Source organism: Bos taurus, chromosome 18 (assembly GCF_002263795.3).
Source record: "Bos taurus isolate L1 Dominette 01449 registration number 42190680 breed Hereford chromosome 18, ARS-UCD2.0, whole genome shotgun sequence".
Lineage (NCBI taxonomy): Eukaryota > Metazoa > Chordata > Mammalia > Artiodactyla > Bovidae > Bos > Bos taurus.
Window position 1 is genome coordinate 57,641,307 of NC_037345.1, and position 27,388 is coordinate 57,668,694.

A 27,388-nucleotide genomic window follows, 5' to 3' on the forward strand; every position below is an offset into this window, starting at 1 on the left:
GTGACAGAGACAGAGCCTTGGCCAAGCACAGAAGGGGAACTTGGATGCCCCAGGCCATGGAGGAGGGGTGGCCCTGAGAAGGCAGAAGGTCACACCCCCCACCCCACACCACAGGGGGAGATCCTGAGGCCCCCAGAGGTCGAGAGGCTTCACTGCACGTGGCTCTGACATGACCACCTGTCCAGTGATGCTCGGGTCCACGCTGGGAACACCCAGCGGGCGGCAGAACCAGAAAAGAGAAACCAGGTCCAGCCCTGGTCATTGGGTGGGACTGACCCTGCAACAGAGAAACACTGAACTTTCTGGAAAAGAACATTGAAAGATTTCTCAAAACTATTCAGACTTGGGCAGGAAGACTCACATACGCTGGAGGGTGGAACCCAGGAAGGAAAGCTGAGCGTGAAAAGCTCCTTTGCCCAGAAGGGTTTTCAGAACAGGGTACACAGGCTGTGTGTCTTCATGGATCCGAGGGTCTGTGGGACCAGCCGACCAGGACACAGGCCCACGCAAAGTTGGGTGGTAAAGGAAGAACTTTGCCCCATTCAGCTGGGACCACAAAATCTAGACCTCACACAGAAACACAGTTCACAACCCCTCACTCTGGATGGCCTCCTTTTCAAAGCCACATGAAGGCTTAAGTCATGTGTGCAAAAAACCTGTGAACTTGCTGCCCTTTCGGGAAAAAATTCTTTAATTTTCACAAGTTTGACTATGATCATAAACATTTTAGACACTTTCAGGAAGAAGCTATGGGACTGATGGAAAGTTTCTTTTACAGTTAGATAGAAATAATAATAAATTTTTTACTTTTTTAAACTACAGAAACAAAAAGAAATGTCCATCAATCAATCAATTATCTTCTTTCTACTCTATTTTAGATATCATATAATTAATCTTATTTCCTCATATAATGGGCTTCCCTGCTAGCTCAGATGGTAAAGAATCTGCCCTCAGTGTGAAGACCAGAGTTCGATCCCTGGGTCAGGAAGATCTCCTGGAGAAGGGACTGGCAACCCACTCCAGTATCCTTGCTTGGAGAATTCCATGGAGAGAGGGCCCTTGCAGGCTACAGTCCATAGGATCACAAAGAGTCAGACATGGCTGACTAACACTTTATTAGTAGAATATTCATATTAATTAATATACATGATTATTCTCCTAAAACGAGGCAATCAAAGAGGATCAGGCCAAAAGTATGGGGAACAGGTGTTACGCAGGTGTGATAGGTGTGCCTGACTTGTGAGAAAAATGGTATGGTGGCCCAGTGCTTAGCACTCTGCCCTCTCACTGCCTCTGGCCCAGATTCAATCCCTGGTCTGAGAACTAAGACCCTACAAGCCCTAGGTCATGGTTGCAAAAAAAAAAGGAAGAAAGAAAAATAGTCTTCAATAACTGTCTTATCTTTTGGTTTTTTCAGCATTTTATGTTTTGTGATTGATTACATAGGTTTCTCATTTCGAAAGAAACTCAGATGTGATGTGCCTGTGATAAAGAGACTTTTAGGAAATATATATTTGGCCTTCATCCACAGTTCCTGGCTCACAGATTCATGAATTGTTGGAATTTTCTGATAAGAGATATGGCAGGTTCTTTGTCCAAATATTTGCTCTTTGTTCTCAGTCCCTGAAAACACTTCAGGGGCACACCGGAGACATGGGGGTCACATTTTGTATTTGGGGGCCACGTTGTATTGTATTCAGTGACACCATTGTTTTGCCTAAGGAGGGATCTGAACACTTGAGTCAATGTCAGGCTCCACAGAACCCTGGACTGGCCCTGCCCAGGGTCCTGGTGAACAAGAGGGGATGAGCTCTCTCCCTCACTCCTCACCTGTTGCGGGAACATTGCTGGACAAGCAGGCGCTGGAGGAGGCCAGGATCCGCAGGGCTGTGCAGCACACCTTCAGAGCGGCTGGTGTCCAGCAAAGGTCAAGCTGGGACGGTCAAAGAACAAGAAACAAGCAGTGTTGGTGAGGACGTGGGGTAAAGGGAACCCTTGGGCACTGCTGGTCGGAACGTGAATTGTGCGGCCATTATGGGGACACTGTGCAGGTTCCTCAAAATAGAGCCTCAAGCACTTTCACTTTGGGGCCTTTAAAGAAGATGAAAATGGCAATTTGAAAATATATATGCACCCCATGTTCATGGAAGTGTTATGTACATTATTGAAGACACGGAAACAACTTCCATATCTAATGATGAGAGAATGAAAAAGAAACTGCAGTGTGTGCATACTCGTGATCACTCTTCAGCTATAAAAGAGAAGGAAATCCTGCCTTTACAATACATGGATGGTACGTGAGGGCATTAGGGTAATGAAATACGTTAGACAGAGGAAGAAAAATACTGTATGATCTCACAGGTAGGTGGAACTAAAAAAAAACAAACAACATAAAGTCAAAGATAAAGAGAAATAACTGGTGGTTCTCAGAGGTAGAGAGTGGGGTCTATGGCAAAATTGGCAAAAGTGGTCAGAAGGTACACATTTCCAGGAATAAAATAAATAAGTCATGGACATGTAATGTACATCATGGTGACTATATTTAAAATGTTAAGGACACTAATACAGTTAACAATACTGCACTGTACATTTGAAAGTTGCTAAAAGACTAGATCTTAAAATTTCTCATCACACAAAAAAATTTTAGCCTTATAGATATAAATGTTAATTAGGCATATTTGGTGATCATTTTGTAATATGTACATATATTAAATCACTATTGTACACCTGAAACTAACACAATGTTATACCTGTATCTCAGAGACAATATGTGTCTATGTATGTAAAAGATTTGAACAACGTCAAGTTGGGGGCTTGGATTAGAGTGGTCCAAAACTAAGAGAGTGTTCCCTGCTTGACAGGCTCCAGTGGCCTTTCAACACCTGCACAATCGATTACTTATGTTACATTTCCTCTGTGGAAATACACAATACGTAGTGTGGCTTCTAGTGTGGCTACTGTCCCTGGTTTACTGATTAAATCTCCAGCGATGAAAACAATGAATACTGGATGAGTGTGAATGCCTTTGTGATAAAATTCACAGTGCATTGGAAATAAAAGAGAAATTCCCTAAAAAGATGAAGGGTATCTTTAGAAAACATCATACTTAATGGAGTAGCACAGGTTCCACCCTAGCAAGTCAACAAATATCGGTAAAAGGTATAACAATTGAAAGGAAAAAAGAAAGATTTATGTTCATAAAAGTTCTACATGTAGAAAAATCCAAAAGTTTATACCGATACATTTAGAGGTTTAACAAGAGAGCACGATGACTTGAGACAAATTCAAATTTGAAAAATTCATTGCAGACTTCCCTGTGGTCCATGATCAAGCATCTACCTTCTAAAGCAAGGGATGGGAATTTGATCCCTGGTAAGGGAACCAAGGTCCCACATGCGTTGCCACTCGGCCAAAAAAGATCAATTACGTTCTCATATCACAGTAATATAAAACTGTATGAGAGCCATTGACAGTTGCATCAAAAATTAGGATATACCTGGAATCTATCTAACATTTAGAAAGGTATACAACAAAAGGATATACAAAACCTCAATGGAGAAAATTATAAATCTGTCTTGAAGGACATTAAAGATATAAATAAATGGGAAAATATACCACATTAGGGGTTTGAAAAAAGAATATAAATATCCATTCTACTCAAAATAATGTGCAGAATCAAAATGTATGTCACTGCATCCCAAGTGGACATCTGTGGAACTCAGTAACTCCACTGTAAAATTTATAAGGAAGCAGACATTTCAAGGAAAGCAAGGGAACCTTGAAAAGAACAGTGTGTGAGGCCTGGCTCTGCAAGTTGTGAAGACACATAACCCCCTGCCTGCTTGCTTAGTTGGACAGTCGTGTCTGACTCTTTGCCACCCCATGGACTGTAGCCCACAAGACTCCTGGGTCCATGGGATTGTCCAGGCAAGAATACTGGATTGGGTTGCCATTCTCTTCTCCAGGGTATATTAGAGCATAGTAGAACCAAACTTTTGGACTGAAAGAGGGATGGTCAGGTAGACTAGTGGAACGGAAAAGGGAACCTAGAAATAAACCCCAACCACAGGAAGCATCATGTGCAATAGAAAAGGTGATAGAAAGAAGTGACAAAGAGATAGGCGTTTCAATTACTCTGTGGGCGACAGGGGATCTGAACCCAGTCAAATGCAACTGCACCCCTAACTCATATGGGAACCAAAATCAAGTGCAGATGGGCTGAAGATCTATTTAGAGAGACAAACAGTAGAGCTTCTGCAAGACACTGCAGCAGGTGTCTCCATGAACTGCGTGGGATGGGGGGGGGGCAGGATTCCTGAACAACACAGAAACAACACCATCTCTAAGACAGACGCCGAAATCCCGAGCTGTATTAAAATGAAGAACTCTTCATAACAGACATCCCTGGGAGTGCCGAATTGAAAGCCATCAGGTGGGAGAAGACACTGATGACACAGATAACCATCAAAGTAACAGTAGCCAAAATATGAGTTTCTACAAATGCCTAAGGTAAAAGAAATATACAGAAATGGGGCCAAATGAGCAGGACTTTCATCGAGGGCAACGTATAAGGAGACTGTCAGGGAATGGAAAGCTGCCCCACGTAACTGCAGTCAGGAACCTGCACATTAAGACACTAACAGGGTATGACTATACGTGCTCCAAGTAGCCAGCTATTAAAGTCTCTCAAAACACCAACTGCTGGGAAAGTGTGGAGCAATGGTTGTTGAAATGTAAGTTGGCCCACACGTTTGAGAGGAAAACAGCTTCATCCAGCAAGCCAAGCCTGTGCTTACATCAGGACTCAACACTTCCACTCCTTGGATGCATGTTCTAGAGCAGCCATGAGTAATGGTGGCCAAAACCCACATGTGGCAATTGAAGGGTTTAAAGACGGTTATAAGGCTGGGTGTTGGGAGGGGCCACACGAAGTGCTGTAAGGTGAAACGACACTGGGTTTCTAGGTTTAGTATAAGAAAATGAATGTGGGAGTTTTTGGTATTCTGGGGCCAATTCCTACACGTCTGTCATTTCACCCACACCACCCACAAGCAATTCGGAGACACCAGGAGTGCATCCCAGAATTCAATTCAACTCAATCCAACTCAATGTTGACACTGTCTACCTGTAAATAGCATCTCTTCCTACAAGACTTCAGTCCTTCCAGACTGCCCCTCCAGTTTCATATACCTGTTTCACGTCCAGGTTGTCACATGTACACCTGATCTGCTGGTTACACATTGTTCAGTTCAGTTCAATCGCTCAGTCTTGTCTGAGTCCTTGAGACCCCATGGACTGCAGCACACCAGGCCTCCCTGTCCATCACCAATTCCAGGAGTTTACTCAAACTCATGTTCATTGAGTCAGTGATGCCATCCAACCATCTCATCCACTGTGGTCCCCTTCTCCTCCCACTTTCAATCTTTCCCAGCATCAGGGTCTTTTCCAATGAGTCAGTTCTTCACATCAGGTGGCCAAAGTATTGGAGTTTCAGCTTCAACATCAGTCCTTTTAATGAAAACTTAGGACTGATTTCCTTTAGGATGGACTAGTTGGATCTCCTTGCAGTCCAAGGGACCCTCAAGAGTCTTCTCCAACACCACAGTTGAAAAGCATTAATTCTTCGGCACTCAGCTATCTTTATAGTCCAACTCTCACATCCATACAACTCTCACGTCCATTCATGACTACTGGAAAACCATAGCTTTAACTAGACAAAACTTTATTGGCAAAGTAATGTCTCTGCTTTTCAATATGCTGTCTAAGTTGGTCAAAGCGTTTCTTCCAAGGAGCAAGTATCTTTTAATTTCATGGCTGCAGTCACCATCTGCAGTGATTTTGGAGCCCCCCAAAAATAAAGTCTGTCACTGTTTCCCCATCTATTTGCCATGAAGTGATGGGACCAGGTGCCTTGACCTTAGTTTTCTGAATGTTTAGTTTTAAGCCAACTTTTTCACTCTCCTCTTTCACTTTCATCAAAACATTCTTTAGTTCTTCGCTTTCTGCTGTAAGGGTGGTGTTATCTGCATATGTGAGATTGTTGATATTTGTCCCGGCAATGTTGATTCCAGCTTGTGGTTCATCCAGTCCACCATTTCTCATGATGTATTCTGCATATAAGTTAAATAAGCAGGGTGACAATATACAGCCTTGACACACTCCTTTCCTGATTTCGAACCAATCTGTTGTTCTATGTCCAGATCTAACTGTTGATTCTTGACCTGTACACAGATTTCTCAGGAAGCAGGTCAAGTGGTCTGGTATTCCCATCTCTTTAAGAATTTTCCAGAGTTTGTTGTTATCCACACAGTCAAAGGCTTTGGCATAGTAAATAAAGCAGAAGTAGATGTTTATCTGGAACTCTCTTGCTTTTTTGATGATCCAATGGATATTGGCAATTTGATCTCTGGTTCCTTTGCCTTTTCTAAATCCAGCTTGAACATCTGGAAGTTCACGGTTCAGTACTGCTGAAGCCTGGCTTGGGGAATGTTGAGCATTACTGTACTAGCGTATGAGATGAGTGCAATTGTGCAGTAGTTTGAGAATTTTTTGGCATTGCCATTCTTTGCAATTGGAATGAAATCTGATATTTTCCAGTCCTGTGGCCACTGCTGAGTTTTCCAAATTTGCTGGCATATTGAGTGTGGCACTTTCACAGCATCATCTTTTAGGATCTGAAATAGCTCAACTGAAATTCAATCACCTCCCCTAGTTTTGTTCATAGTAAGGCCCACTTGACTTCACATTCCAGTATATCTGGCTCTAGGTGAGTGATCACACCATCATGATTATCTGGGTCGTGAAGATCTTTTTTTTTTTTTTTATCATTCTTCTGTGTATTCTTGCCACCTCTTCTTAATATCTTCTGCTTCTGTTAGGTCCATACCATTTCTGTCCTTTATTGTGCCCATCTTTGCATGAAATGTTCCTTTGGTATCTCTAATTTTCTCAAAGAGATCTCTAATCTTTCCCATTCTATTGGTTTCCTCTATTTCTTTGCACTGATCACTGAATAAGGCTTTCTTATCTCTTCTTGCTATTATTTGGGACTCTGCATTCAGACAGGTATATCTTTCCTTTTCTCCTTTGCCTTTCACTTTTCTTCTTTTCTCAGCTATTTGTATGGGCTCCTCAGACAGCCATTTTTGCCTTTTTGCATTTCTTTTTCTTGGGGATTGTCTTGAGCACTGCCTCCTATACATTATCACGAACCTCCATAGTCCATAATTCTTAAGGCACTCTGTCTATCAGATCAAATCCCACGAATCTATTTGTCACTTCCACTGTATAATCATAAGGGATTTGATTTAGGTCATACCTGAATGGTCTAGTGGTTTTCCCTACTTTCTTCAATTTAAGTCTGAATTTGGCAATAAGGAGTTCATGATCTGAGCCACAGTCAGCTCCCGGTCTTGTTTTTGCTGATTGTATAGAGCTTCTCCATCTTTGGCTGCTAAGAATATAATCAGTCCTATTTTAGTATTGAGCATCTGGTGATGTCCATGTGTAGGGTCTTCTCTTGTGTTGTTGGAAGAAAGTGTTTGCTATGATCAGTGCATTCTCTTGGCAAAACTCTATTAGCCTTTGCCCTGCTTCATTCTGTACTCAAAGGCCAAATTTTCCTGTTATTCCAGGTGTTTCTTGACTTCCTACTTTTGCATTCCAGTCCCCTATAATGAAAAGGACATCTTTTTTGGATGTTAGTTCTAGAAGGTCTTGTAGGTCTTCATATAACTGTTCAACTTCAGCTTCTTCAGCATTACTGGTTGAGGCATAGACTTGGATTACTGTGATATTGAATGGTTTGCCTTGGCAATGAACAGAGATCATTCTGTCATTTTTGAGGTTGCATCCAAGTACTGCATTTCAGACTCTTTTGTTGACTATGATGGCTACTCCATTTCTTCTAGGAGATTCTTGCTCACAGTAGTAGATATAATGGTCATGTGAGTTAAATTCACCCATTCCAGTCCATTTTAGTTCACCAATTCCTAGAATGTCAATGTTCACTCTTGCCATCTCCTGTTGACCACTTCCAATTTGCCTTGATTCACGGACCTAACATCCAGGTTCCTATGCAATATCATTCTTTACAGCATTGGACTGTACTTCCATCACCAGCCACATCCACAACTGGGTGTTGTTTTTGCTTTGGCTCTGGCTCTTCGTTCTTTCTGGAATTATTTCTCCACTGATCTCCAGTAACATACTGGCCACCTGCCTACCTGGGGAGTTCATCTTTCAGTGTCCTCTCTTTTTCCCTTTTCACACTGTTCATGGGGTTCTCAAGGCATACTGAAGTGGTTTGGCATTCCTTTCTCCAGTGGACCACGTTTTGTCAGAACTCTCCACCATGACCCATCCGTCTTGGGTAGCTCTACATGGCATGGCTCATAGTTTCATTGCGTTAGACAAGGCTGTGGTCCATGTGATCAGACTGGTTAGTTATCTCCCACTGAAACTCAAAACTGAGTTCTGTTCCTGGAGCCGAAGAATGAATTCCGCAAACAAGAAAACACTCACACAGGCAATATTAATTTTAAAAGATAGAGATACACAGTTCTCAGCATAGACAATGAGAGGATGTGAAGTAACCACAAAGACAGGAATAACAGCAGATTTGCATCTTTATTAGAATTGATCTGTTCTTATTCGGTTTGCTCAGGGCCCGAGGTGTGTGATTTCTGACCAATCAGTTTAAATGTGCCAATGTCCAGTGTGTCGTTTTTATGTTTTTCTTGGATCCCCCAGTTTCTGTTTCTCCAGACGTTGTGCTGCCATCTATCGACCCTTTCTGAAGACCCCAGATCATTATTTAAAGACCAAATGCATCTTTAAGAGGTAATGCAGATCCTAATAGAAAATAAAATAACTCAAACAATTGAAGTGGGGACACCTACAACCATTTTTACATTCCAAAAGAGTTACAACTTCCTATCAGTGAAAAATGTATATATCACACTTCTAAAAATATTTATTCATGTATTTGCTTATTTTTGGCTGTGCTGGGTCATAGTTGCAGGGAGCAGGGGTCTACACTCCAGTTGTGGTGTTCCCACTGCAGTGGCTTCTCTTGTTGTGGGAGACAGACTCTAGGCCCCCAGGCTTCAGTAGTTGCCGTGTGGGCTCAGTAGTTGGGGCTCACGGACTTGGTTGCTCAAGGACATGTGGAATCTTCCCAGACCAGGGATCAAATCACTATCCCCTGCATTGACAGGTACATTCTTAACCACTGGACCACCAGGGAAGTCCCATGCATAGATTTTTAAAAAACAAATCAATAGTAATATTTTATCGAGGTGGTATTCACATGACATGGAAGTACTAATGATAGCTTTGGATGTGCACACTTTTAGAAGATGAGATAGAGGAAACTAAATGATGTTGGATGATACAGTAATGTGGACCTGGAGCCTCCCTCTTGTGGAGGAAAGAGGAGGTGCTGTTGACAGTTCTAGACCACAGGACAGTGGGAGGAGAACTGGGGAGATGACTCTTGGCCCCACCAGTGTGGGCACCAGACAGACATTCGGGAAAGGCCTTCTCCTTTTTTTTCTCCAGGAAGGGTGAGTTTTTGCAACATGATACCTAGTATCTGATTGAAGCTATTTCCTGTCCTCAAGGACCATTCTTTCCTGCTATTCCCAATACATACACAAAATACAACTGTATGTAGTGCTGGGGAAATGAAGGAAGATATCTACCAGAAAACATTTTAAAACATTCCCAAGATGGTAATGATAACTCTATATGCAAGACAGCAAAATAGACACAGATGTATAGAACAGTCTTTTGGACTCTGTGGGAGAAGGCGAGGGTGGGATGATCTGAGAGAATAAAATTGAAACATGTATATTATCATATATGAAACAGATTGCCAGTCCAGGTTTGATGCATGAGACAGGGTGCTCAGAGCTGGTGCACTGGGATGACCCTGAGGGATGGGATGAGGAGGGAGGTGGGAGGGGGGTTCAGGATGGGGAACACAGGTACACCCATGGCTGATTCATATCAATGTATGGCAAAGACGACTACAATATTGTAACGTAATTACAATAATCCAACTAAAATAAACAAATAAAACATCCCCATGGATAATTGCATCAAAGAGAATAAAATACTCAGGAATAAATTTCATCAAGGAGAAGAGACATAAGCCATTGATGAAAGAAACTGAAGAAGACACAAGAAATGGAAAGATATACATGCTCACAGATTAGAAGAATGAATATTGGGAAAATGTCTATTGTACCTTGCAATACAGATTCTATTCAATCCTTATCTAGAATACGCATGGCATTTTGAACAGGGCCGGAACAAATAACCCTCAAATTTTTATGACACCATCAAAGAACTCGAATAGTCAAAACAATCTTGAGAAAGAAGAACAAAGCTTGAGGCATGATACTCTCTGATGTCAACCCTACTACAAAGCTGTAGCAATTGAATACAGTCATTAACACTGTCATCATTGTATATGTTGGCAGATGGTAACTAGGTCCTGTCAGGGTGATCAAATATATTTGGTGGTGCAGCATTCTGTTGTACACCTGAAACTAACATAAATATATATATCATCTGTACTTTAATTTTAAAAAGATATTGAGATATGCAAAGATTCCATAATTGGACAGCCAGCACACTGCATACAAATGAAAACACTGATGAGAGGATCTCATAAAATAATTTTTAGACTCTTGCACAGCAAAGAAGAGAGAGAAGAGGGGGAAAGAAAGTCACAAGTCAAAAGACTCACTTGGTAAAGGGACAATTAGAAGTTTGGAATTAACATGTACACACTATTATATATAAAGTAGGTAACCAACAAGGACAAAATATATAGCACAGGGAACATTACTTGGCACCTTGTAGTAAGCTATGATGGAAAACAACCTGAAAAGAATATGTATGTTTTATATATTATATATGGAAAAGAACCTGAATAGAATATATATACATAAAACTGAATCACTTTGCTACACTGTGGAACTAACACAACATTATAAATCCATTAACTTCAATTTTTTAAAATACACATACAGAATAAAGAATTCAAGTTACTTTTTTTTTTCAAAAAAGACTGCCCAATTTTTATTATTAAATGAGCAAGAAATCAAACAGGAATTTCACCAAAGCAAATATTCAAATGGTTCAACATCATTGCGCGGAAGGGAAATAAATGCAAAGGGCAATGAGATACTACCACAATGGAGTGCAGCGCTGAAAAGTGAGCCTGCAGGCAACACAAGTGGTGCTGAGGATGTAGAAAGTTCAGAGCCCTCATATATGATGCTGGGATGGAAATTCACTTGGCTAATCAAGAGAACTCCTTGAGGCTGCCTTCTAGAATTAAATAGATGTCAGCCTTATGACGAAACACATCCATACCCACCAGGAAAGAAGTGCTGTGCTGCTGTGATCTGCTTGTTCCTTCAGTCATGTCTGGCACTTTGCGACCCCATAGACTGTATCCCGCCAGACTCCTCTGTCCATGGGGATTCTCCAGGCAAGAATACTGGAAGTCAGTTGCCATGCCCTCCTCCAAGGGATTTCCCCAACGCAGGGGTCAAACCCCAGTCTCTCGCGTTGCAGGAGGATTCTTTACCGGTTGAGTCACCAGGGAAGTCCAAGAACACTGGAGTGGGTAGTCTATCCCTTCTCCAGGGGAACTTCCTAACCCAGGAATTGAACTGCGTCTCCAGCATTGCAGGCAGATTCTTTACCAACTGAGCTACCTGGGAAGCCCAGAGAAGCGCTAGCCTTCCTATTTTCATCACAACGTTCATATCAAAGTGGTTTTGAAAGAGCCAAAATTGGGAAACAAATGCAATGTCAGAGAGTATTTTAGGCTTGATACATGACTGGAGGTGTAGTCCCACAGAAAATATTATTTGAAAGGCAATAATTATAGCAAAACCAAAAAATCCTTGATACATGTAAAAACACTGATAGCCTGAAAAACAAAGTACTGAGACACAGCACACAGTCTGGCTCACAGATCTATCAGGAGAGAAAAAGGAGAGCCTGACACTCAAGGTTGCAAAGCATCTGACCTGCTTTCTCTCAACCACTGTTGTGTCTCTGCTGCTCCTGGATCTTCCTGCCAAGCTGGAGACATAGGTGCCTCTCCCCTCACCCTACAGGCTGTCACACCTCTTAGCACATCACCATCTGAGCTGCCCACCTCCTTCTCTTTACTGTGAGAACTGCTCCTCCCGCTTCCAGTCTCAGCCCAGCCCCCTTCTTTCTGACAGTGTAAGCTGACCACCAGGGGGAGGTGGGAAGAATCTGCTTGCTGAAATTTGTGGTATAAGCATGGTGTGTATATACAAACACCTCCATCCAACTGTACTCTTCAGAACTGCAACTTTGCTCAATTTAAGGTAGGCATCAGAAAGAAACAGGAAACCTTCATGGAAACAGATCAACCAAAAATATTGGTGCAATAAGAGATTATTTTGCTTTAAAAAGTCTCAGAGGAAAACCAAATGGTAAGATCGATTTTCATATTTGTATATCACTTAATCGGAGAAGGCAATGGCACCCCACTCCAGTACTCTTGCCTGGAAAATCCCACGGATGGTGGAGCCTGGTAGGCTGTAGTCCATGGGGTCGCTAAGAGTCGGATAGACTGAGCGACTTCACGTTCACTTTTCACTTTCCACTTTCATGCATTGGAGAAGGAAATGGCAACCCACTCCAATGTTCTTGCCTGGAGAATCCCTGGGACGGGGGAGCCTGGTGGGCTACAGAGTCGGACATGACTGAAGTGACTTAGCATAGCATAGCATAGCATATTGCTTAATAAAATGCTTAAATTATAAATGTGAATTTATTCCAGTTATGAAGAAGTAGGTGACTTGACACCAGAAAGAAAAACTGTGTTACTGATTCTACTCTGTGTGGACCTCCACATTGATAGGAAGTTGAAGACTGGAAACTCAGGTGTTAACCAAATCACTTTTGGGTCATGAGGGGAGAAGGTCACGTAGGGCTTGACATGGAGGGAGAGGATCAGGGCGGGAGGGTGGGTTCAGGCAGGACCAAGAGCAGAAGCAGGTAGTAGATGGTGAGTGGGCTTCAGAAACATGAGGTAATAGTGGGCGGGGCTCGGTGTATTCAATACCCGTATTTTATTTTCTATTCCTTATGATGATTTCACATCTTAAAAATCATGATGGTCCATAAAGGACACTGCCTCCAAGGGTCAACCAAACTCTTAGAAACAGAAAAGCGTTCTAACAAGACCTCATCCTTCAAATGAAAACCAACCAATCCATACCCCATAATGCCCAATCATCCCCTTTGATCCACCCGTCAGTCCCAAATTCACTATTTCCCTTACCCTAAATCACCCACTAAAGACAACAGCTACTGTAGGTCACCCCTTCAACCCAGAGCCCAAAAGAATCATTTGCAGGAGAAGATCCTAAAGAATTCTCCCTTTCCAGCTTTGCCTCCTTCTTTGGGATTGGAATGAAAACTGACATTTTCCAGTCCTGAGGCCACTGCTGAGTTTTCCAAATTTGCTGGCATACTGAGTGTAGCACTTTCACAGCATCATCTTTTAGGATTTGAAATAGCTCAGCTGGAATTCCATCAACTCTACTAGCTTTGTTCATAGTGATGCTTCCTAAGGGCCCACTTGCCTTGCACTCCAAGATGTCTGGCTCTAGTTGATAGATTGCTCCATCATGGTTATCTGGGTCATTAAGATCTTTTTTGTACAGTTCTGTGTATTCTTGCCACCTCTTCTTAATATCTTCTGCTTCTGTTAGGTCCATACCATTTCTGTCCTTTATTGTGCTCACCTTTGCATGAAATGCTCTCTTGGTATCTCTAACTTTCTTGAAGAGATCTCTAGTCTTTCCCATTCTATTGTTTTCCTCCATTTCTTAGCATTCTTCACTAATGAAGGCTTTCTTATCTCTCCTTGCTATTCTTTGGAACTCTGCATTCAGATGTATATCTTTCCTTTTCTCCTTTGCCTTGAGCTTCTCTTCTTTTCTCAGCTATTTGTAAGGCCTCCTCAGACAACCATTCTCCCTTTTTGCATTTAATTTTCTTGGGGATGGTTTTGATCACCGCCCCCTGTACAATGTTATGAATTTCCGTCCATAGTTTTCAGGCCCTCTGTGTATCAAATCTAATCCCTTGAATCTATTTCTCACTTCCACTGTATAATCAGTCATAGGGATTTGATTTAGGTCATATCTGAATGGTCTAGTGGTTTTCCCTGCTTTCTTCAATTTAAGTCTGATTTTTACAATAAGAAATTCATGATCTGAGCCACAGTCAGCTCCCAGTCTTGCTTTTGCTGACTGTATAGAGCTTCTCCATCTTCAGAGGGAAAGAATATAATCAATCTGATTTCAGTATTGACTATCTGGTGATGTCCTTGTGTAGAGTTGTCTCTTGTGTTGTTGGAAGAAGATGTTTGCTATGATCAGTGTGTTCTCTTGGCAAAACTCTGTTAGCCTTTGCCCTGCTTCATTTTGTACTCCAAGACCAAACTTGCCTGTTACTCCAGGTATCTCTTGACTTGCACTTTTGCATTCCAGTCCCTTTTAATGAAAAGGACATCTTTCTTGGTGTTAGTTCTAGAAGATCTTTTAGGTCTTCATAGAACCATTCAACTTCAGCCTCCTCAGCATTACTGGTCAGGGCATAGACTTGGATTACTGTGATATTGAATGGCTTGCCTTAGAAACAAACCGACATCATTCTGTCAGTTTTGAGATTGCACCAAGTTCTGCATTTTGGACACTTTTGTTGACTATCATGGCTACTCTGTATCTTCAAAGGGATTCTTGACCACAGTAGTAGATGTAATGCTCATCTGAATTAAATTTGCCCATTCCAGTCTATTTTAGTTCACAGATTCCTAAACTGTTGATGTTCACTCTTGCCATCTCCCGTTTAACCACTTCCAATTTACCTTGATTCACGGACCTAACATTCCATGTTCCTATGCAATATCGTTCTTTACAGCATCAGACTTTACTTTCATCCCTGGATACATCCACAATTGGGTATTAGTTTTTGCTTTGGCTCCATCCCTTCATTTTTTCTGGAGTAATTTCTCCCCTCTTCTCCAGCAGCATATTGGGCACCTGCCGATTTGGGGAGTTCATCTTTCAGTGTCCTATCTTTTTGTCTTTGCATATTGTTCATGGGGTTCTCAAGGAAAGAATACCGAAGTGGTTTGCCATTCCCTTCGTCAGAGGACCACATTTTATAGGAACTCTCCCCCAAGTTCCATCCATCTTGCATGGCCCTACAAAGCATGGCTCACAGTTTCATTGAATTAGACAAGGTTGTGATCCACATAATCAGTTTGATTAGTTTTCTGTAACTGGTTTTCATTCTGTCTGCTATCTGCTGGATGAGGATAAGAGACTTGTGCAAGCTTCCTGATGGGAGGGACTGGCTGTGGGTAAAACAGTTAAAGTGTTTGGGTAAACAGTTAAAGCTAAGTTTGGAAAACTCAGCAGTGGGCATAGGACTAGAAAAGGTCAGTTTTCATTCCAATCCCAACGAAGGGCAATGCCAAAGAATGTTCAAATTACCACATAATTGCACTCGTTTCACATGCTAGCAAAGTAACGCTCAAAATTCTCCAAGCTAGGTTTCAACACTATGTGAACTGAGAACTTCCAGATGTTCAAGCTGGATTTAGAAAAGGCAGAATAACTAGAAATCAAATTGCCAACATCGATTGGATCATAGAAAAAGCAAGGGCTTTCCAGAAGAATATCTACTTCTGCTTCACTGACTACGCTAAGGCCTTTGACTTTCGACTTTGTTGTGGATCACAACAAACTGTGGAAAATTCTTCAAGAGATGGGACTACCAGACTACCTTACCTGCCTCTTACAAAATGTGTTTGCAGGTCAAGAAGCAACAGTTAGAACCAAACATGGAACAACAGACTGGTACAAAATTGGGAAAGGAGTACGTTAAGGCTGTATATTGTCACCCTGCTTATTTAATTTATATGCAGAGTACATTACAGAGAAGGCAATGGCACCCCACTCCAGTACTCTTGCCTGGAAAATCCCATGGATGGAGGAGCCTGGTAGGCTGCAGTCCATGGGGTCGCTGAGGGTCAGACATGACTGAGCTACTTCACTTTCACTTTCACTTTCATGCATTGGAGAAGGAAAGGGCAACCCACTCCAGTGTTCTTGCCTGGAGAATCCCAGGGACGGGGGAGCCTGGTGGGCTGCCGTCTATGGGGTTGCACAGAGTCGGACACAACTGAAGTGACTTAGCAGCAGAGTACATTATGCGAAATGGCAGGCTTGATGAAGCACAAGCTGGAATCAAGATTGCTGGGACAAATATCAATAACCTCAAATATGCAGATTACACCATCCTAATGGCAGAAAGAGAGGTGGAACTAAAGAGCCTCTACATGAAGGTGAAAGAGGAGAGTGAAAAAGCTGGCTTAAAAGTCAACATTCAAAAAACTAAGATGACAGCATCTGTTCCCATCACTTCATGGCAAATATATGGGGAAACAATGGAAACAGTGACAGACTTTATTTTTTTGGACTCCAAAATCACTGCAGATGGTGACTGCAGCCATGAAACTAAAAGATGCTTTTTCCTTGGAAAAAAGGCTATATTTCCTTCCAAAGCTAGACAGCATATTGAAAAGCAGAGACATTATTTTGCTGATAAAGATCCATCTAGTTAAAGCTACGGTTTCTTCAGTAGTCATGTATGGATGTGAAAGCTGGACTATAAAGAAAGCTGAGCGCCAAAGAAGTGATGCTTTTGAACTGTGGTGTTGGAGAAGATTCTTGGAAGTCCCTTGGACTGCAAGGAGATCCAACCAGTCCATACTAAAGGAAATCAATCCTGAATATTCATTGGAAGGACTGATGCTGAATCTAAAACTCCAATACTTTGGCCACCAGATGCCAAGAGTCAATTCATTAGAAAAGGTCCTGATGCTGTGAAAGATTGAAGATGGAAGGAGAAGGGAACGACATGGTTGGATGGCATCACCAACTCAATGAAAAAGAGTTTGAGCAAGCTCTGAGAGATGGTGAAGGACATGGAAGCCTGGCATGCTGCACTGTAAAGAGTCAAACCAACTGAGAATTGAACGACAACAACAAGCCTTGTCTCTCCAGTGGAAACTCGAAAAAGGCTTCCCCACGCCTGCTCCTGCTCCTTGAGCACAACCTCGTGCTCCCCTCTGGGCCCTGCCCTGATGAGGGACCATGTATTCCTGGAAAATGAAAGTAATAAAAGTCTCTTTTCAATGGAATTTACTCTTTGTCATAACAAAGATACTGTCATAACACAGTCATCTCTACAAATTAAAAAGTTAAAACCCCTGGGTGGAAATGAGACAGATTTGGAATCAAGAGTTTCCAGGGAGAAGCAGACAGTGATGTCCCCACATCTGTCCTCTGGGCTCTGCATCCTCGGGTGAATCTTGTCATGACGGGAGCCAGGCTCAGCCACACCCCTCAGCCCACGTCCCTAGTGGCCGCCACACCTGCAGAGCCAACAGAGTCTCAGGTCGGAGAAACAGACCCATTTCATTCATTCTGGGCTCTGCCTCAAGGCATGTGCAATCTTAGTTCCCCAACCCCGGATCAAACTCCTGCCCCCTGCAGTGGAAACTCACAGGCTCAACCACTGGACCGACATGGAAGTCCCTGGAGAATCACACAGTTTAGCTCCAGGCAGGACAGGACCGCCCAGCCCCACCGGCAACTCCAGAGCCATTCCCTGGACTTCCGTGCAGGGGAACAGGTGTGCTCACCTGGTGTAGTAGATCCAGGTGAGGCCATAGGTGAGGAGGAAGCCAGCCCCCATGAGGGCCCCTCTGATCAGGGTGAGGACCAGGGGCCAGGAGCCCTGCTGCTCCTCAGTCTCACAGCTGCAGGGAGGGGGGCTTTCTGGGGAAGGGAGAGGGGGTGAAGCTCAGTCCCCAGACCCAGCCCTCCCAAAGGCACACACCTGCCCAGGCTGCCCGTCCCCAGCACCTGCCCTACAACTCACTCTGCACAGAGAGGCTGAAGGAAACTTGCTGGGAGCCCAGTGGGTGCTGAGCTCGGCAGGTGACTTCTCCTCCATCTCCGACCCCGACACGGGGTATCTCCAGGACCCCGGGGGCTGAGCGGTGGGAGGGACTCAGGGCTTTTCCCTTCCAGAGCCAGCTCAGCGTGGCAGGGGGGTTGCTGTCGGCCACACAGACCAGGCGCAGGAACTGGCCCTCCAGGATGGGCAGTGACGTGCCATTCAGATCTGGGTGAGAGATGCACCGATGAGTGGGTGGAGCCAAGGGCTGTCTCACCCTCGCTCCGCCCACTTCCTGATGCAGAAAGACTGCCGGGTGACAAGGACCCAGGATGAGCTCACTGAGGCCGATGAGGCAACAGTCCTGGTGGTCTTTGCAGGCTCCCAGAAGAAATGGGAGCTGATCTGAGGATGGAAGGGAGAGAAGTGGGTGGGAAGCTGACGGGAAGATGTGCCAAGAGAGAGACAGCCTGGAAGATGGGGAGAAAGGCACGTGGTCTGCATCGCGGCAGAGAGGACCCGGAGCAACAGAGACACGATAAGAGTGGGAGAGAGAAGGGAGGGGCAGATGTGCTGGAGCCCTGACAGCAGGACTGAGAGCGCTGGGCTTTGCTTCAAGGTGACGGGCAAGCAGTAGGAGCCTGTGAGAAGGGGAAGCTTCAGTGTCGGTGCGGACTCTCAGGACCCTGCTGGGGCCAGGTGGGGCCCTGGACTGCACATGAGACAGGAGGCGGGGAGGCTGAGGGAGGAGGCTGATCAGTGTGGCCCAGGGTCCAAGACAAGACTGCAGCTGGCTCTGGGGCCAAGGACATGGAAAGGGGGAAGTGATTTGAGCAGTGAAGCTCTGCAGAAGTCCCTGAGTCATGGGTGCAGCTGGTGAGAAAGGGTGATGGGTAGAGGGCCGTCCAACCACAGCCCGGTTAAGTGGGGGACAGGGTGCAGTTGACAGGCATCAGCAAGAGGTGGTTCTGTGCATGCTCAGTCAAGAGTCATGTCTGACTCTTTGGGACTCTATAATCTGTAACCTGCCAGGCTCCTCTGTTCATTGAATTTTCCAGGCAAGAATACTGGAGTGGGTTGCCATTTCCTGCTCCAGGGAATCATCCCAACCCAGGGTTCCAACCCCTTTCTCCGGCATCTCTTGCATTTCAGGTAGATTTTTACTGTCTGAGCCACCAGGGAAGCCCAGGAAACAGGGGTGGCTCCTGGCAAAGATGGTGAGGGCGCAGGTCATAGGAGATGAGGACAGACAGAACATTTTTTTTACAAAGAGCAGAACATACACAGTGATACAAATCACAGAGACAAAAGTGGAATGCTGGTTCCCAGGGGCTGAAAGGGGAAGGGGGTGCGGAGGCTATATCTGATGGGTTTCAAGTTTCAATTCTGCAGGATGGACAGGGCTGTGTGGATGGGTTGCACAACACCCTGCCTAGATGGACTTCCCGCAGCTGGGCTCTACCCTTAAAAGTGGTGAAGATGGTAACTCTGATCTTCTGTGTGGTTTCTCACAGTTAAAACTAAAATTTTAAACTAAGAAAAAGGAAAGGGAGCAGGCAAAAGTAATAGTCCATGGATGCGAGACATTGGGGAGAGAGGAGAACAGGTCCGGAAGAGTGAGGGCCTATCTCATCTCCAAGCCCTCAGCCCTGAGCTGGCAGAGACCTGCTGCCATCACAGCCCCAGAGGAGAGACCATCCTTCCTACCTGTCAAGCTTTCCTGAGATATTCTCATGGTCACCAACCGTGGAGCATCTGGGAGGAAGACGGGAGAGGCAGGGAGGCGTCAGTGCTCCACCCCAGGAGCCACCCGAGAGGATGAGCTTTATTCCCCCAATCTCAGCTGGAAAGGGATGCAGGGACGCCACCCGCCTCCTGCCAACACCGTCCCCAGGGACCCCGCCACCCCTCCACACTTACAGGAGACGTTGAGCCGGACGGTTGTCTCCAGGGTCACCTGAGATCCTTGGAGTGTCACCCGACAGGTGAGGTTGGTGCCGTGGTCCTGGGGCCTTGGGGTGAGGGTGAGCTCTGAGGAGTGGAGGGCGTCTGGGTTCATGATGTCAACTGCCTCCCCCACCCAGGAGAACAGGAGAGGGTGTCCCTCACCAGATGCTAGTGACAGGGTGCAGGTCAGCTTTGTGGGGCGACCAGCCTCCAGAGGTTCCAGAAACAAGATGTAGGGTTTCCATGGTGGGGCTGAGGAAGAGAGAGGGAAATGCCTGGGCCCCATGAGGGCATGGGGACCCAGAGGAGGACCCTCAGAGGGACCCGTGCTAAAGGCCACAGCTCACTCCCAGTCCTGGGTCTCTTCTGCACTTGCACATCCCAAGACCTGGGGTGGTCCTACGTCCTGTTCCTATTCTAACAGGAAGGTCCCCACGTCCCAGGGTCCTCTCCTGGGCTCCTGCCATACCTGTCACCTGCAAATTCAGCTTCTTATCTCTGTAACTGTATTTCACATCGTCTCTTTCCACCCGGAAATAGTAGACTCCTGTGTCGCTCATCCTGGCGTCTCTGATGCTCAGGGAGCAGTCGTTGTCACTGGAGTCCCTGAGGAGGCGGAATCGGCCCCGGGTCTCCATCTTCACTCGCCTCTTCGGGTTGTTGGTGGCCACAGGATCACTGTGTGGGCCATCCCCTTCCCGGAACCAATAGATGAAGGGTTCCATAGAGGAATACCAGGAGCTCCAAGGGTAGGAGAAGTTGCAGGGCACGAGGACGCCCAGGCCTGCCTGCACGGTCAGGGATTCCTGCACTCGGAGCCTGTACCCTGGATTCTCCTGCAGGGATTCTGCGGACGCGGAGGCTGAGCTGCAGCTGCAGGCCCCTCCCCACCTGAGCCGCCCCTCCTCCACCGGTGACCCCCCTCCTCCCACGCCGCTCACCCCCCCACAGCAGGGGCAGCAGGAGCAGCAGGGGCACCATATCCGAGTCCCCCGGGGTCCAAGTCTCTCTGTTGCGGAAGTTAGTGCCCCGAATGTGGGGTGGGAACCAGGAAGCCCCAACAGGAAGTCAGTTGCTGCCAGAACAGAAGGGAAACTCGGAAGCTAAAGGCTGTGGGGTTGGGGTAGGGGCTGCAATGTCATGCCACCCCTCACCCCCCACCGCCTCCCCATCCCCCCTATACCGCAGGGGGTGATCATGGGACCCCCAGAGTCCCAGAGGCTTCCCCGCACGGGGCTCTGACATGATTGCCTTCCCAGTGATGTTCGCGTCCACCGTGGGTTGCCCAGCCTGCAGCGCCGCAACCAGAAAAGAGAAACGAGATCGGATCCATTCGGAGCCACCCACCCTACAGCAGAAAAACTGGACTTTCAGGAAAAGATATTGAAAATTTTCTCAAATATGTTCCACTAGGGTCAGAAAACAAGCTTCCTGACCCAAATGCAGTGGAGGGCGGAAGCCAGGCAAGAAAGCTGAAGGTGAAAAGCTCCTTTGCCCAGAAGGGTTTTTATAACATGGCAAACAGGGCTGTGGGTCTTCCTGGATCTCAGGGTCTGTTGGACCAGCCCTGGGGCAGAAGACCATGAAAAACGGAGTGGGTAAAGGGAGACGCTTGCTCCATAATTGGGGACCCTAGGCTAGATCTTACCTGAAACACAATTCAGGACCCATCACTCTTTCATCATTAAGAAGGCTGAGTGCAGAAGAATTGATGCTTTCAAACTGTGCTGTTGGAGAAGACTGTTGAGAGTCCCTTGGACTGCAAGGAGATCAAACCAGGCAATCGTAAAGGAAATCAAGCCTGAATAGTCATTGGAAAGACTGATGCTGAAGCTCCAATACTTTGGCCACCTGATGTGAAGAGCCGACTCATTGGAAAAGATCCAGATGCTGAAAAAGACCTTGATGCTGGGAAAGATAGAAGGCTGGAGGAGAAGGAGATGACAGAAGACGAGATGGTTGGATGGCATCACCGACTCAATGGACGTGAGTTTGAGCAGGCTTCAGGAGATAGTGAAGGACAGGGAAGCCCTCCTGCTGCAGTCCATGAGGTCTCACCAAGAGTCGGACACAATTGAGAGACTGAACAACAACAATCTTCACAGCCTTGTTTTCAAAGCCACAGGAAGGGCTCGAGCCACATGTGGAAACAACCTGTAATGTTACTATTCTTTAAGGGAGAAATTTCATGAAGATTTCCTAAGTATGACAATAAACATATATATTTGAGACACTCCCAGGAACAGGTTGTGAGAACAAATGAATATTGGTTTTATATTTATTTGGACATATGTTTACATCTTTGTTTCTTAAAAAATAAACACCATTAAAAGAAGGAGGGATAAATTGAGAGATTGGGACTGACATATACACACAACTGTGTATAAAATAGATAACCAACAAAGACCGACTGTATAGCACAGGGAACTCTACTCGGTATCTTGTAATAACTTATAGTGGAAATTAATCTGAGAGAAATATACATATATAGCTGAATCACTTTGCTATACTGTGACACTAACACAACGTTATACATCAATTATACTTTAATTTTAAAAATCATACCCAGAACAAAGAACTCAATAAGAAAAAGATTGCCCAGTTTTTATTTTTAAATGGGCAAAAACTCAAACAGGAATTTCACAAAAGGAGATATTCAAATAGCTCAATATCACATTGCACATAAAGGAAACAAAAAGATAAGGAGACATTGCCACAATGGAAGGCAGGACTGAAAACTGAGCCTGCTGCTAATACAAGTGATGCTGAGGATACAGACAGCTCAGAACCCTCAAATATGATGCGGGGATGGAAATTCACTTGACCACTCAAGAGAACCCTTTGAAGGTACCTTCTAGAACTAAATATATGCCAAACTTATGACGAAGCAGTTCCATACCCACCAGGAAAACTTGCTAGCCTTCCTATTTTCATCACAACATTCATATCAACGACATGTTGAAAGAGCCAAAACATGGAAACAAATGCAATGTCATCGTATTTTAGGGTTCATACATAACTGGAGGAATAGTCATACATAAAATACCACTTTCAAGACAAAAACCGTAGCAAAACCAACAATGAGTTATTAATATAAAAACATGGATAATCTCATACTAAGTGAGGTAAGTCAGAAAGTCTCCTTTCAATGGAATTGACTCTTCCTGTTGTCACACAATCAACACAAATAAAAGCTCATGGATGCAAATAACACAGGGTTTGACTGGAGAGTTTCCAGGGAGAAGCACCCAGTGATGTCCCCACATCTGTCCTCTGGGCTCTGCATCCTCGGGTGAATCTCGTCATGACAGGGAGCGAGGCTCGGCCACACCCCTCAGCCCAGCTCCCTAGTGGCCACCACACCTGCAGAGCCAACACGGTCTCAGGTCAGAGATGCAGATGCATTTCACTCGTTCTGGGCTCTGCCTCAAGGCGGGTGGGATCTTAGTCCCCAACCTGAGATCCAACCCCTGCCCCCTGCAGGGGAAACCTGGAATCTTAGCTACAGGACCAACATGGAAGGCCCTGGAGAGTCACACAGTTTAGCTCCAGGCAGGACAGGACCGCCCAGCCCCACCGGCAACTCCAGAGCCATTCCCCGGACTTCCCCGCAGGGAGACAGGTGTGCTCACCTGGTGTAGTAGGTCCAGGTGAGGCCATAGGTGAGGAGGAAGCCAGCCCCCATGAGGGCCCCTCTGATCAGGGTGAGGACCAGGGGCCAGGAGCCCTGCGGCTCCTCAGTCTCACAGCTGCAGGGAGGGGGGCTTTCTGGGGAAGGGAGAGGGGGTGAAGCTCAGTCCCCGGACCCAGCCCTCCCAAAGGCACACACCTGCCCAGGCTGCCCGTCCCCAGCACCTGCCCTGCAACTCACTCTGCACAGAGAGGCTGAAGGAAACTTGCTGGGAGCCCAGTGGGTGCTGAGCTCGGCAGGTGACTTCTCCTCCATCTCTGACCCCGACACGGGGTATCTCCAGGACCCCGGGGGCTGAGCGGTGGGAGGGACTCAGGGCTTTTCCCTCCCAGAGCCAGCTCAGCGTGGCAGGGGGGTTGCTGTCGGCCACACAGACCAGGCGCAGGAACTGGCCCTCCAGGATGGGCAGTGACGTGCCATTCAGATCTGGGTGAGAGATGCACCGATGAGGGGGTGGAGCCAAGGGCTGTCTCACCCTCGCTCCACCCACTTCCTGATGCAGAAAGACTGCCGGGTGACAAGGACCCAGGATGAGCTCACTGAGGCCGATGAGGCAACAGTCCTGGTGGTCTTTGCAGGCTCCCAGAAGAAATGGGAGCTGATCTGAGGATGGAAGGGAGAGAAGTGGGTGGGAAGCTGACGGGAAGATGTGCCAAGAGAGAGATAGCCTGGAAGATGGGGAGAAAGGCACGTGGTCTGCATCGCGGCAGAGAGGACCCGGAGCAACAGAGACACGATAAGAGTGGGAGAGAGAAGGGAGGGGCAGATGTGCTGGAGCCCTGACAGCAGGACTGAGAGCGCTGGGCTTTGCTCCAGGGTGACGGGCAAGCAGTAGGAGCCTGTGAGAAGGGGAAGCTTCAGTGTCGGCGCGGACTCTCAGGACCCTACTGGGGCCAGGTGGGGCCCTGGACTGCACATGAGACAGGAGGCGGGGAGGCTGAGGGAGGAGGCTGATCACTGGCCCAGGCTCCAGGACAAGACTGCAGCTGGCTCTGGGGCCAAGGACATGGAAAGGGGGAAGTGATTTGAGCAGTGAAGCTCTGCAGAAGTCCCTGAGTCATGGGTGCAGCTGGTGAGAAAGGGTGATGGGTAGAGGGCCGTCCAACCACAGCCTGGTTAAGTGGGGGACAGGGTGCAGTTGACAGGCATCAGCAAGAGGTAGTTAAACCTGCAGAACATCTCTGGATGGACAGAGTAGAGACAGGACGGGGGGATCAGGATGCGGGCACGACCACAAGCGGAGACTCTGGATGGGAGGAGTCCACCCAGGAAGGTAAAGAGAGGTTGGAATGGGGTCCAAGGTGGAGCTGTGGGCAATGGGAACAGGAGTCCCTCTGAAAGATGATGACATCAGAGCTGAAGGAGGGTTCCTGTCATAGGAGTTGATGACAGCCAGAAACATTAAAAAAAAAAAAAAGCAGAAGCTAGAGTAGTCCATCACAGACACTAAAAGCGGAAAGCTGGTGGCCAGGGGCTGAAGCGGGAGGGGACGGGGACACTGCACCTGGTGGGTTTGGCGTTTCGGTTCTGCCAGTCAGGCAGAGCTCTGTGGATGGGTGCACAGCACTGTCCCTGGACCTCACCCTACTGAGATCTACCCTTTAAAGTGGTCACGATGGTAACTTTGATCATCTGTGTGTTTTCTCAGTTAAAACTAAAATTTTAAACTAAGAAAAGGAAAGGGAGCAGGCAAAAGTAATAGTCCATGGATGCGAGACACTGGGGAGAGAGGACAGGTCCAGAGCTTGGGGGCTGAGGAGTGAATGACCGTCTCATCTCCAAGCTCTGAGCCCTGAGCTGGCAGAGACCTGCTCCCATCACAGCCCCAGAGGAGAGACCATCCTTCCTACCTGTAAAGCTTTCCTGAGATAGTCTCGTGATCACCAACTGTGGAGCATCTGGGAGGAAAACGGGAGAGGCAGGAAGCCATCAGTGCTCCACCCCAGGAGCCACCTGAGAGGATGAGCTTTATTCCCCCAATCTCAGCTGGAAAGGGATGCAGGGATGCCACCTGCCTCCTGCCAACACCACTCCCAGGGACCCCACCGCCCCTCCACACTCACAGGAGACGTTGAGCCGGACGGTTCTCTCCAGGGTCACCTGCGTTCCCTGGAGTGTCACCAGACAGGTGAGGTTGGTGCCGTGGTCCTGGGGCCTTGGGGTGAGGGTGAGCTCCGAGGAGTGGAGGGTCCCTGGGTCCATCTCGTCAAGGGTGTCTCCCGCCCAGGAGAACAGGAGAGGGTGTCGCTCATCACAAGGTAGCGACAGGCTGCAGGTCAGCTTTGTGGGGTGCCCAGACTCCAGAGGCTCCAGAAACTGGATGTCGGGTTTCTCTGCTGAGGTTGAGGAGGAGAAAGGGAGATGCCTGGCCCCCGGGGTGTGGGGACCCAGAGGGGGACCCTCAGAGGGACCAGTGCCTCACGGCCACAGCTCACTCCCAGTCCTGGGTCTCTCCTGAACCCTAAAACCCCAAGACCTGGAGCAAGGAGTGGTCCTAAATCCTGTTCCTATTCTAATAGAAAGATCCCCATGTCCCAGGGTCCTCTCCTGGGCCCCCTGTCATACCTGTCACCTGCAAATTCAGCTTCTTATCTCTGTAATTGTATTTCACATTAGGTCCTCTCTCCACTCGGAAGTAGTAGATTCCTGAGTCGCTCAGCCTGGCCTCTTTGATGCTCAGGGAGCAGTCGTTGATTCCGGGGTCCCCGACGAGGCGGAATCGGCCCTGGGTCTCTGGCTTCTGTCTTCTGTTTGGGTCGTTGGTGGCCACAGGATCACTGTGTGGGCCGTCCCCTTCCCGGAACCAATAGATGATGGGTTCCATAGAGGGATACCAGGGATACCATTGGTAGGAGAAGGAGCAGGACACGCGAAGGTACATGCAAGCCTCCACCGTCACCGATTCCTGCACTCGGAGCTCAAACCCCGGAAGCTCCTGCAGGGACCCTGGGGGACACAGAGGCTCAGCTGCAGCTCCAGCCCTTCCCCACGCGTGCCCCCCTCCCCCAGCCGTGAGCCCTGTCCCCCACCCCTCTCCCACTCACCCCCCCACAGCAGGGGCAGCAGCAGCAAGGGCACCATGTCAGCATCCGCCAGCACAGAGCCGGTTCAGGTCCCTCTGTTGGGGAGCGAAGCGCCCTGAATGTGGGGAGTGAACGAGGAAGCTCCAACAGGAAGCCAGAGGGTGACGGAGAGGTAGCTCTTAAGATCCATGGAAGGGGAAGTTAGGTACCACGTACCGAGGGTGGGGACTGTCTGAGAAATCTCATTTCCCCATCTCTCCCATTTGCACCTTCAAACTGTGAGCCTAAAACATGAGGCTGGAGACTCCCAGGGCCCGATTGCTGCCCGCGCTTTCCCCATGTACCGCTTTCTACATGGGGTGGGGTGGAGGGTCACCTGGCTAGCTCCCCAGGGATCAGAACCCCTGGGATGTCCAGGAGCAAATTCATGGTCAGGTGTGGAGAGGGGCCCAGGCTGAGCATCCAGGAGAGGAAGGGCTGCCCCCGACCCAGGAGAGACGCTGAGATCTCAGGGACAAGTGCATCTAGATCCCCTGAGATACGGTCCCCATCGTGAGCCTGGAGCCTCCTGACCCCTTGGAGTTGGGTCCCCATCCCCATCAGTGCCCTGGTCCCAGGCAGGCTCAGATTCCAGTCCTGCTGTTGGCGGTTAAAGCCACCTGAGCACCCGGGGGTTTGGAATGCA

At 47.0% G+C, this 27,388-nt stretch overlaps 2 protein-coding genes across 6 annotated transcripts; both read right to left on the reverse strand.

Moving 5' to 3' along the window:
* Positions 1–864: 864 nt before the first annotated feature.
* On the reverse strand, positions 865–21,019 carry LOC512863 (sialic acid-binding Ig-like lectin 14). 3 transcript variants are annotated; one of them, XM_024978790.2, is made up of 7 exons: positions 20,931–21,019; positions 20,459–20,836; positions 19,963–20,073; positions 19,750–19,797; positions 18,025–18,270; positions 17,786–17,921; positions 865–1,933 (listed from the first exon to the last, which is right to left on the reverse strand). In XM_024978790.2, the coding sequence occupies exons 1-7, from the start codon at positions 20,968–20,970 to the stop codon at positions 1,903–1,905; spliced, it is 990 nt and encodes a 329-aa protein (XP_024834558.1). In that variant the 5' UTR covers positions 20,971–21,019; the 3' UTR covers positions 865–1,902. The 3 variants fall into 3 exon arrangements, with proteins under 3 accessions (XP_024834558.1, XP_024834557.1, XP_003587353.2); XM_024978789.2 differs by having other exon boundaries at positions 885–1,933; positions 19,963–20,241; XM_003587305.6 differs by lacking the exon at positions 865–1,933 and adding an exon at positions 17,266–17,515 and having other exon boundaries at positions 19,963–20,241.
* Positions 21,020–22,568: 1,549 nt separating this feature from the next.
* On the reverse strand, positions 22,569–26,790 carry LOC614923 (sialic acid-binding Ig-like lectin 14). 3 transcript variants are annotated; one of them, XM_015458276.3, is made up of 7 exons: positions 26,725–26,790; positions 26,246–26,626; positions 25,744–26,016; positions 25,531–25,578; positions 23,861–24,106; positions 23,622–23,757; positions 22,569–23,352 (listed from the first exon to the last, which is right to left on the reverse strand). In XM_015458276.3, the coding sequence occupies exons 1-7, from the start codon at positions 26,759–26,761 to the stop codon at positions 23,337–23,339; spliced, it is 1,137 nt and encodes a 378-aa protein (XP_015313762.1). In that variant the 5' UTR covers positions 26,762–26,790; the 3' UTR covers positions 22,569–23,336. The 3 variants fall into 3 exon arrangements, with proteins under 3 accessions (XP_015313762.1, XP_059733128.1, XP_010813602.1); XM_059877145.1 differs by having other exon boundaries at positions 26,246–26,790; XM_010815300.4 differs by lacking the exon at positions 22,569–23,352 and having other exon boundaries at positions 23,618–23,757.
* Between the last annotated feature and the right edge of the window lie 598 nt (positions 26,791–27,388).